Source organism: Homarus americanus, unplaced genomic scaffold (assembly GCF_018991925.1).
Source record: "Homarus americanus isolate GMGI-L3 unplaced genomic scaffold, GMGI_Hamer_2.0 scaffold15535, whole genome shotgun sequence".
Classification (NCBI taxonomy): domain Eukaryota; kingdom Metazoa; phylum Arthropoda; class Malacostraca; order Decapoda; family Nephropidae; genus Homarus; species Homarus americanus.
Genome location: NW_024749729.1, coordinates 1,024,371 through 1,036,178, shown reverse-complemented (window position 1 = coordinate 1,036,178; position 11,808 = coordinate 1,024,371). Strand labels below are relative to the sequence as shown.

At 40.7% G+C, this 11,808-nt stretch overlaps 1 protein-coding gene across 1 annotated transcript in view; it reads right to left on the bottom strand.

The window, feature by feature from the left end:
• Window positions 1–2,192: 2,192 nt before the first annotated feature.
• The window catches only part of LOC121853727, a 40,145-nt gene continuing 30,529 nt past the window's right edge, over window positions 2,193–11,808 (bottom strand). The window contains exons 11-21 of the mRNA XM_042348069.1: window positions 11,296–11,526; window positions 10,797–11,033; window positions 10,366–10,539; window positions 7,823–8,517; window positions 7,461–7,754; window positions 6,274–7,422; window positions 5,434–6,024; window positions 4,473–5,187; window positions 3,667–3,901; window positions 3,274–3,444; window positions 2,193–2,476 (exon numbers count right to left, since the gene is read on the bottom strand). Of these exons, the coding sequence (XP_042204003.1) occupies window positions 3,708–3,901; window positions 4,473–5,187; window positions 5,434–6,024; window positions 6,274–7,422; window positions 7,461–7,754; window positions 7,823–8,517; window positions 10,366–10,539; window positions 10,797–11,033; window positions 11,296–11,526 (4,280 nt within the window). The 3' untranslated portion in view covers window positions 2,193–2,476; window positions 3,274–3,444; window positions 3,667–3,707. The remainder of the gene's footprint in view (window positions 2,477–3,273; window positions 3,445–3,666; window positions 3,902–4,472; window positions 5,188–5,433; window positions 6,025–6,273; window positions 7,423–7,460; window positions 7,755–7,822; window positions 8,518–10,365; window positions 10,540–10,796; window positions 11,034–11,295; window positions 11,527–11,808) is intronic.

The window sequence follows — 11,808 nt, the reverse complement described above, 5'->3', positions numbered from 1 at the left end:
GTCCGCTGCTCCAGTCTGGGTCCCTGGGGTGCCGTCGCTCCTGAGAATGCACCTGAGGATGCCGTTGTTGTTGCGAGGGCCCCTTATCCCAGATACAGAAATGTCCGAATCCTCTAGAACGGAGATATAATGTTCCGAGAGTAAGGCACGTCCCAGAACAGACTTCTGACCCCCGTCCTAAAGGGTAGGGAAAGGGACAAATGCAGTTGATGATTCTTCAAATTACATTGGTAAGTGACTATTGTATAGAGGACTGATAAAAAGAGACAAAAAATACAGACATTACATCAATACAGTATAGTCTTCTCATAATAAACCATTAAAATCTTGCACTTTTCTTCTATAATTTCATTTCCATTTGTTTATGCTGGACTTCACAATGTCCATTCCAGTTGATAAAGGAGGAAGGCAACGATAAGAAAAAAATGGGAGTCCCTGAACCTGGCTGATGCCAGGTCCGAGGACAGGGTTCTCCCCCAAGAGGATCCTGACTCCAGGAACCACTGGACAAACAAGCATGCCGGTCCAAAAGCCATTTACCTCTTGGAAGAAGCCTCCTGACACTCGTTCAAGGTTAAAAACAGCTAACCAAGTTCAGGACCGGCTCTCCTTGTCCTAGGTTTGGCACTTCCTGGATGAGTAATTCAAACCCTTAAAAAGGAACCTACGCAGCCTAACGCTGACTTCGAGACACAGCTAATGCTGCTCCTAAGGTCAGTTACCTCCTCCAGGAAGCTCCTTATCCCAGATACAGATATGTCGAATCCTCTAGAACGGAGATATAATGTTCCGAGTAAGGCACTTCCCAGAACAGACTTCTGACCCCCGTTCTAAAGGGGTAGGGAAAGGGGCAAATGCAGTTGATGATTCTTGAAATTACATTGGTAAGTGACTATTGAATAGATGACTGATGAAAAGAGACAATACAAACTTTACACCAATACAGGATTCTCATAATAAACCATTAAGTGTAAGTACAGAAAAAACTTCCACATTTTTCTCCAATTTCCTTTTCATTTGTTTATGCTCGACTTCACAAGTTTGATTCCAGTTTATAGATGAAGTTCTTTATGGTGGGGTCAGATGGCGTTAATAGATGACTCTCTTCAAGGTTGGGTTCAGACAAAGTGAAGCTTGACCCTAAGATGTGGAAGATACAAAGGAAATAAATTCAGTACAGATTAAGTAGTGCAAATCCTTCCCTCACTTATATAAAACTTCTGTCTAGCGTAAGGTCCTTCCTCACTCTTCTGTTTCAGTACAGTAAAGGTTTATGTTATAGTCAAGTTTCTCCCATTTATACATTACATAAGTACTGTATATATATATATATATATATATATATATATATATATATATATATATATATATATATATATATATATATATATATATATATATATATATATATATATATATATATATATTAAACATTTGTTCTTTTTCATTTTTTCGGATATACAGATGCAGAGACTTTTAGCTTTACAAAATATAGTATGACACTTTTAAATCTGGTCATAACTGAATTTCATTGAACAACTACTTTTACTTTTATCCTCTTCGCCACTAATCGGCTCATTAGCCACTTGGGCGGTCGGTCACGTCTTTGTTGCGCACTGTTGGCAAGTACTAGCTCCTGAATGTATCTGTACCTGCGCCAGTGTTGGTCAAATCTGATCTTGAAAGAGCTGACACTCAGTGCCGTCACAAAACTGTGGCAGATTGTTCCAAGAGTTTACAATTCTACACCAATAGTTTGCCCTCACAATTTTCTGCACCTGTGGCCTCTTCAACTTTGAGCTATGACCCTTTGCGAGATGGACATCCGCCAGCTCCAAGTATGGATATTCGACTAAGTAGTGAATTCCGAGATGTTTATAAACTTCACCGCTTGCCCGTCTCTAGTAAAAGCTAAGCAGTTGTAGGCTTTCTACTTTCTCTGGGTAATTGAGGTGCCCCATGCCATAGTGCAGGCATCAGTCTGGTGGCCCTCCTTTACAAATAATTGTTCACATACACGCAGTCAAACTATAACATTTAAAAACATGTACAGTACTGCATATCCATTTGCAGACACACTAAATGTTAATTTCAAAATACAATCCAATGATTCACATTATAGTACTTTTCTATACAAAGTCTTTTTACTACTTCAGCACCATCATACTAAGGCACAAAAAACTTAACCCAAATTATCAATTAAATAAGAGGATAATTTTATTTTCATTTTCGCAAATAACAAACACCGACAAAACAAGTCATTTCTATTTCATTGAAGAACAGAAAAATGCCTCACAAATAATGACAATACCCCTGTACAATGATCAGCAACATTACATCCATAATTATCTTCTTTTGTGACTAGATACTGATCCTGTACCACGGTGTTATACATATCACTTGCTCACTGTTGTTTCACCTTAAAAACAAACATTCTAGTGTCCAACGGTGTCTTCTGTAGGTCAAATGGTTGTTTCTGGAATAAACAACAAATACTTATTACTCTTCTATATCATTTATGGTTTTTGCATTTAAAAATTAACTTCCAAAGGGGGATGGGTCATGAGTAGAATTGGATATTTCCATTCAAATCGTAAATGGACAGTTAGGTCAAAAGTTCACTCCCTCCCAAAATGAAGCAGTATCGACTCAAAGTGGAATAAACACCACACTCGCACCAGATGACAGTCAGGGTAAGTAAGTTCCTAGGTTCATTCCTCCCGACTCATTTTACAGGGGGAGTGAACTTTTGATCACGACTGTACCACCAAAGACAAAAGTCGTGTGGCGGTTTTATCCAAAGATTAATTATAACTCGTGAAACATTATGAGAATATGTTTTCACCAAATTTCTAACACGACTTTTGTCTTTCATTGTACATTTTACGATTTAAGAGCCCTGTGGTCTTTCTGATTTTGAATGGAAAATCCAATTCTATTCGTGACCCATCCCCCTTTGGAGGTTAATGTACCCAGTTAAGGTTAAAATACATCTACTGTACACTGCAGCACTTCAATATGCTCAGAAGACATTTTACAGTGGGTATATCATGTTCAAACAGTGTGTGTGCATAAAACCTATAGATTCTGAAACACTATTCTTACACATCAACAAATATTTCATATACCCTGTACATTATTTATTAGTATCCAAGTCTAGACAGTTATTAAGTGTATTTTTAAAATTCTTAAATTCTATAAGTTATTCTTTTAAGCAGTCACGTTCTTGTATATACATTTTGTTTTATCATTTTCACACTAAATTTAACATACCAAGAGGTATACCAAGGGGACCAAAGGCGCTAGGTTGCTTGATCAATATTTCAAAAGCCTCGTCCACCTTAGCTTGATGGTCAAACAGGAAGTCAGCGAGAGAATACAATTGAGTCCCATCAGGAAGTGTGTCGACTCCTTCCACGAGTACACCATTTACCGTCATTTTACCTGGAAATGTTATATAAAATCTTACACTTCTAATATCCAATACAATACGATAAAATGCCAACATGAACACATTTTTCAATACCTTTTTCATCATGAAATATCACAGATTCTGCCGTGTCAGTCTACTGTACATGTCTTACTTCTAGGGTAATATTTGTGATTCAAAGTAAAAATTTTGGAAAACATATAGATTCAAAATACGGAATTAAAAACCACACTTACCATTGAGATCAACCTTGAAGATGAGATTCTGCCCACCAAGGTTAGTAACAGAGACCCTCCGGCCGAGTCATCCTGGCATCTTGGGCACTGACGGGGTCACTGGTCATGTAATCTAGGAGGAAGTATGTGCGAAGAGCGGTGTTCTCCTCACTGTCATCATAGAGAGGGTGGGGGGAATCTTGAGGCACCAGGTTCAACATCTTGTAGGAGTCGGGTGAAAGTATTGTCTTAGGTTCTGAAAAGGTGATAAGTTTATCTTAGTAACACAGTAAGGATATTTATGAAGATTGTACAGTTAGAAGCAGTAATTGTTACCTTTATTGAACAGTGTTATTACTGGAGAAAACCCAAGTACTGAACCCAGAGAAAACCTGCTGTCTGGTAGTGTCACACTGAATATCTCGCATCTGTGCTTTCGGATTTTTTTTGCTCAAACTTTAACTGATTTTTTGTATTATAAATAATTTTGAATATTTTCTTATTCTAGAATTGCCAGAATTGTTCCTTAATTTTATGTTTCACGAATTAAAATACTGTACAGTACTGTATTTTGATTTGTAAGTACAGTACGTACAATCAATACAAACATTCACATATTACATTTATGAGCCTTAGTGACTTTATTTCCATGTTTCCAAAGTAGTCACGTTCCCTTGTAAAGTTTTGCAGAAGTTAAAATTTATAATAATGTTTAACTATAATCTCTCTCTCTCTCTCTCTCTCTCTCTCTCTCTCTCTATCTATATATATATATATATATATATATATATATATATATATATATATATATAGTGAACACAACATACCTTGGTTATTTCTGAGTGTTGCTTGGGATTCCTGTAAGCTGAGGGCATGTTTCCACAGGTTTAAAATTGAAGGATGGGCTGCCTCCACTAGTTGTGGGATTCTTGGTACTGTCAGTGTTGTTTTACCTAAAGATTTTGGTCTTTCAATCCTTGATACTCCTGCTTCAAACACTGGCACCACTGTCAAATGGATTGAATCATTTTCTGGTTCAAACAGGAGTCGCTGTATTTCTAACACTGAAAATTTTGCTTCGGAGGCTGGTACATCTACCTCAGAAACTGGTACCTGTGCTTCAAAGACAGGTGCTTCTACCTCGTGAACTGGTACCTCTGCTTCAAAGACTGGTGCTTCAACTCCATGAACTGGTACCTGTGCTTCGACTTCATAAACTGGCACCTCTGCTTCAAAGACAGGTGCTTCTACCTCTGCTTCAAAGACTGGTGCTTCTACCTCATGAACTGGCACCTCTGCTTCAAAGACTGGTGCTTCTACCTCATGAACTGGCACCTCTGCTTCAAAGACTGGTGCTTCTACCTCGTGAACTGGTACCTGTGCTTCGACTTCATAAACTGGCACCTCTGCTTCAAAGACAGGTGCTTCTACCTCAGGAACTGGTACCTCTCCTTCAAAGACTGGTGCTTCAACTCCATGAACTGGTACCTGTGCTTCGACTTCATAAACTGGCACCTCTGCTTCAAAGACAGGTGCTTCTACCTCTGCTTCAAAGACTGGTGCTTCTACCTCATGAACTGGCACCTCTGCTTCAAAGACTGGTGCTTCTACCTCTGTTTCAAAGACTGGTGCTTCTACCTCATGAACTGGCACCTCTGCTTCAAAGACTGGTGCTTCGACCTCATAAACTGGTACCTCTGCTTCAAAGACTGGTGCTTCAACTCCATGAACTGGTACCTGTGCTTCGACTTCATAAACTGGCATTGCTTCAAAGACAGGTGCTTCTACCTCTGCTTCAAAGACTGGTGCTTCTACCTCATGAACTGGCACCTCTGCTTCAAAGACTGGTGCTTCTACCTCTGTTTCAAAGACTGGTGCTTCTACCTCATGAACTGGCACCTCTGCTTCAAAGACTGGTGCTTCTACCTCGTGAACTGGTATCTCTGCTTCAAAGACTGGTGCTTGTACCTCTGTTTCAAAGACTGGTGCTTCTACCTCAGGAACTGATACCTCTACTTCAAAGACTGGTGCTTCTACCTCGTGAACTGGTATCTCTGCTTCAAAGACTGGTGCTTCTACCTCGTGAACTGGTATCTCTGCTTCAAAGACTGGTGCTTCTACTCCAGGTACTGGTACCTCTGCTTCAAAGACTGGTGCTTCTACCTCATGAACTGGTACCTCTGCTTCAAAGATTGGTGCTTCAACTCCATGAACTGGTGCCTCTGCTTCAAAGACTGGTGCTTCTACCTCAGGAACTGGTACCTCTGCCTCAAAGACTGGTGCTTCGACTTCATAAACTGGCACCTCTGCTTCAAAGACAGGTGCTGCTACCTCTGCTTCAAAGACTGGTGCTTCTACCTCATGAACTGGTGCTTCTACCTCGTGAACTGGTACCTCTGCTTCAAAGACTCGTGCTTCTACCTCTTGAACTGGTACCTGTACTTCAAAGACTGATGCTTCTACCTCATGAACTGGTACCTCTGCTTCAAAGACTCGTGCTTCTACCTCTTGAACTGGTACCTGTACTTAAAGACTGATGCTTCTGCCTCAGGAACTGGTATCTGTGCTCAAAACTGATGCTTCTACTTTAGGAGCTGGTACCTCTGCTTCAAAGACTGGTGCTTCTACCTCGTGAACTGGTACCTCTGCTTCAAAGACTCGTGCTTCTACCTCTTGAACTGGTACCTGTACTTCAAAGACTGATGCTTCTACCTCATGAACTGGTACCTCTGCTTCAAAGACTCGTGCTTCTACCTCTTGAACTGGTACCTGTACTTCAAAGACTGATGCTTCTGCCTCAGGAACTGGTATCTGTGCTTCAAAGACTGATGCTTCTACTTTAGAAGCTGGTACCTCTGCTTCAAAGACTGGTGCTTCTACTTTAGGAACTGGTACCTCTGCTTCAAAAACTGGTGCTTCTACTTTAGGAACTGGTACCTCTGCTTCAAAGACTGGTGCTTCTACCTCAGTAACTGGTACCTCTGCTTCAAAGACTCGTGCTTCTACCTCTTGAACTGGTACCTGTACTTCAAAGACTGATGCTTCTGCCTCAGGAACTGGTATCTGTGCTTCAAAGACTGATGCTTCTACTTTAGGAGCTGGTACCTCTGCCTCAAAGACTGGTGATTCTACTTCATGAACTGGTTCCTCTGCTTCAAAGACTGGTGCTGCTACCTCAGGAACTGGTACCTCTGCCTCAAAGACTGGTGCTTCTACTTCATGAACTGGTTCCTCTGCTTCAAACACTGGTGCTTCTACCTCAGGAACTGATACCTCTACTTCAAAGACTGGTGCTTCTACTCCATGAACTGGCACCTCTGCTTCAAAGACTGGCGCTTCTACCTCATGAACTGGTACCACTGCTTCAAAGACTGGAGTTTCTACTTCGAGAACTGGTACCACTGCTTCAAAGACTGGTGCTTCTACCTCATGAACTGGTACCACTGCTTCAAAGACTGGAGTTTCTACTTCGTGAACTGGTACCACTGCTTCAAAGACTGGTGCTTCTACCTCATGAACTGGTACCACTGCTTCAAAGACTGGTGCTTCTACCTCATGAACTGGTATCTGTGCTTCAAAGACTAGTGCTTCTACTTCATGAGCTGGTACCTCTGCTTCAAAGACTGGTGCTTCTACTTTAGGAGCTGGTACCTCTGCTTCAAAGACTGGTGCTTGTACTTTAGGAGCTGGTACCTCTGCTTCAAAGACTGGTGCTTGTACTTTAGGAACTGGTACCTCTGCTTCAAAGACTGGTGCTTCTACTTTAGGAGCTGGTACCTCTGCTTCAAAGACTGGTGCTTGTACTTTACTGGTACCTCTGCTTCAAAGACTGGTGCTTGTACTTTAGGAACTGGTACCTCTGCTTCAAAGACTGGTGCTTCTACTTTAGGAGCTGGTACCTCTGCTTCAAAGACTGGTGCTTGTACTTTAGGAACTGGTACCTCTGCTTCAAAGACTGGTGTTTCTACTTTAGGAACTGGTACCTCTGCTTCAAAGACTGATGCTTGTACTTTAGGAACTGGTACCTCTGCTTCAAAGACTGGTGCTTCTACTTTAGGAGCTGGTACCTCTGCTTCAAAGACTGGTGCTTCTACTTTAGGAGCTGGTACCTCTGCTTCAAAGACTGGTGCTTGTACTTCAGGAACTGGTACCTCTGCTTCAAAGACTGAGCTGGTACCTCTGCTTCAAAGACTGGTGCTTCTACTTTAGGAGCTGGTACCTCTGCTTCAAAGACTGGTGCTTGTACTTTAGGAACTGGTACCTCTGCTTCAAAGACTGGTGCTTCTACTTTAGGAGCTGGTACCTCTGCTTCAAAGACTGATGCTTCTACTTCATGAACTGGTACCTCTGCTTTAAAGACTGGTGCTTCTCCCTCAGGAACAGGTATCTCTGCTACAAAGACTGATGCTTCTACCTCAGGAAATGGTACCTCTGCTTCAAAAACTGGTGCTTGTACTTCATGAACTGGTACCTCTGCTTCAAAGACTGGTGTTTCTACCTCATGAACTGGTACCTCTGCTTCAAAGACTGATGCTTCTCCCTCAGGAACAGGTATCTCTGCTTCAAAGACTGGTGCTTCTCCCTCTTGAACTGGTACCTGTGCTTCAAAGACTAGTGCTTCTCCCTCATGAACTGGTACCTCTGCTTCAAAGACTGGTGTTTCTACCTCATGAACTGGTACCTCTGCTTCAAAGACTGATGCTTCTACCTCATGAACTGGTACCTCTGCTTCAAAGACTGGTGCTTCTACTTTAGGAACTGGCACCTCTGCTTCAAAGACTGGTGTTTCTACCTCATGAACTGGATCCTCTGCTTCTGATGCTAGCAGTCGATCCTGGGGCGTTGGTGTTTCTGGTCGAGTAATTAACACATCTGTAATTAACAATACAGGGTACAGTACTTCTTTAGAATTAATCACCATAGTATGAAAGGACTTAACACATAGATCAACATCATATAATAAATGGATAATTTTTATAATACAATAAATATTATCATGATTTTTTTTCTATTCCAATTGACTACTCTATATGAAAGACTCTGATAAACTGAAACATTGCTGAAAAACCATGGTAGGGCAGCGGCACTTAGGTATTTTATTCTGGCTAACGTCAGACGAATTTATTCAGCTGAGAGAGACCCCTGTCCTACAAAGGGTTAATTGTTTATGTAGATATATTGGAATATGTTTGACATTTTGAGAAGTTATTTAGCTTTAGAATCTAATTTCAAAGAAGCAAGGTGGGTAGGTCAATAGCCCTGACCCATAACTACGTCATCGTTTGTTTACTGCAGTGCATTGTGAAAAAAATTCAGGGTAGTTTTAGTTGTTTTGGTGAAGGTGGGTGTTATTTTGTATGAGAGTGGGCATCATAGTGGCGATTTTAAAGTTTTCTGGGTTAATATTTAATCAGTTTAGCATTTGGCTTGGACTTCAGGAGGAAAATAGGTTCTTTCATAGAACTTTATTCTGAATCGATTTTTTTCTTTGGGTTTCAGTGCGCAAATTGATAATAATGAAGATATAAGCAATATTTGGACAAATTAAAAAGAGCATTTGTCGACGAAATCAGCGTTAAATTAGGTTATAAAGTTCGGTAGTGTCCCTGCGACCTCTTTCATCCCACACTTTCCATTTAATGCAAAGCCCTGCCCACTTCCGTGGACTTCAAAATTGTTGAATACCATAGAAGAAAATCTAGTCAGAATTAAATTATATTTAATAAGAACTTATTTTCATCCTTAAGTCCAGGTCATGTGCTAAACTGAATGATTACCATGATTTATATTACAGATGGATAAAAAAAAATCCTTCATTTCTCATTGTACATGGAATACTTGAGGTCCTCACTGTACTGTAAAACGTCCACAGAAGATGAATTTTGTTTTGACAAAGGAAATCGTGTAAAGTATTTTGTAAAAAAAAATAAAAATACTATGGACATTAAATTTGAGGATTACACAATATCCCGTCTATGTGGCGATATTGTGAATAATACAATCGTGTTTGGGATCTGGTTGATGTTCATCTGACATACAATATTTATATACTATTGTAAATTTAGACAGTATAGCTGTTTAAACTGAAGTTTAGTCAAGCGCAATAAAATAATTAGGGAATTTCAGGGATGTATTAGAAATAGATGAAAAATTTGGTTAGTCAATGATCGTAGATCAAAGCTCTTGGTCTGAGCATTCAAAAGCCATTTGTAAGGGATGCGGGTGGAAAAAACCCTGAGTGTACCTATTTTATGTGATGAGTAACTGCTATGATCAGGTCCTGTATGTTTCTAAATATTTAATAAGTGTACATATAAGTCTTAATCTTATTAATAAAGTAAATATACTCTATTATGTGTTTCACCCTTTCTTCCTCCACATATTGAACTGTCAGAAAATACAGTATAGCTGCTACACCAAACTTGCAAGGCCAGGTCTCTCTTGACAACTGCCTAGCTTTTAAGAGGGACATCATAGTTAACCAACTTATAATGGCTAAGGTAATGGTGGCAGCCAGATTAATTATGAAAAATTGTTAAGTATAAAAGAAAATGGCAGTATAGTAGCACCATTAGTCCTAAGTATGTGAAGTAGCATCACTAGCGCTGAGTATGTGTGTAGAAGATTTGACTGAATAAGTATCTATCTCCTGTTTGGCAGTGACCCAATCAATGATCAGATGGATGGTTAAACTTAACCTGGGATCTAAGAAATGTTCACCTGAGACTTGAGGAAATGGACTGATTCTTCCAGGTTCGGACTGAATCAGGTTTGCAAAGGCTTCTTGTACTTGAGTTCTGTGATCGAAGAGGAGGTTGTCCAGGGTGTACACCACAGTGCCGTCTAACAGCTGCTCAACCTGTCTCACCTCCACTCCGTTCACTGTTATCTCACCTGAAAATGGTAATAACATGCCCCTGTTTGAATGGAAATAGAAGGTTGTCTCCCTCTCTATTTCTTTCTCTATTTATATTTGAAGTGCATTAGAAATCATCTCCTTTATTAATGTGGCTGTTAGAAATGAAGTCAGGATTATTTAATTTCCATTTTTACGATCACAGAGTCTGAAAGTTTTTGCCACTGGAAATAGAATTGTTGGACCTTTTTTGTTTGGTTGTCGAAAGAACAATAAGTCAAGGTAGGTTCATTACCTCCAGCGCCTTTCTTGAAAGTTAGGTTTCGATCACCAAGAGTTTTAACAGAGAGTCCTTCTGGCCGAGTCATCCTGGAGTCCAGAGCACTGATGCGGTACTTGATGAGGTAATTCAGCAGGAACTGTGTGCGGAGAGCCACATTATCCGCATTGTCGTCGTAGAGCGGGTGAGGGGCATCCTGAGGCACCAGGTTGATCATCACTGAGGCTCTAGGCGACAATACCGTCTTGGGTGCTGTAAAAGTTTTATAGAACTTAGATACCATGCTGTGACACTGCTATCAATGTCATCATTTGTCATGTTTCTGAGAAAGATTGAGAAAGTGGAAGGGAATCCGAGGTGAAAGAACAAAGAACACATTAAAGTGAGAAAGTGTCCAGAAGCATCATATTTATTCAGAAAGAAAGGTAAGCAAAGTCAAACAATAGAAAGAACGGAGAACACAGATAAGTGAGCCAGAGAGAATTTATTCAGCAAAACACCTTAAAAACACTACCTTCTCCACCTGCAGAACCTTGTACTCTGAAGGCGTGGCGCCACAAGTTGTAGAGTGAAGAGGTGTGGGCATTAAGGTTCAGGGGCAAGGTTGGCACTTCTTGAGATTCCCTACCAGTAAAGTGCACCTCCCTTGTTTCACCTCCCCCACCAAGTGACTGCATGCCAACAGCTCTGGTGAAGGGGACAACTGCTGGTAGGAGCCCAACATCGCTATGCTCACCAGCTTGATCTGTACAAGTGTTAAGACAACAAGCTAAAGTAAGATCTTGTCTTCATAGAATGTTGTCAGTGTATACTATAAATGTATCTTGTTGTATCTTGTTGTGTTAGTAAACATGTGTGGTGGGCAAGAGGGTGTGATGGGCAAGAGGGTGTGATGGGCAAGAGGGTGTGATGGGCAAGAGGGTGTGATGGGCAAGAGGGTGTGATGGGATAGAGGGTGTGATGGGATAGAGGGTGTGATGGGCAAGAGGGTGTGATGGGATAGATGGTGTGGCGGGCAAGAGGGTAT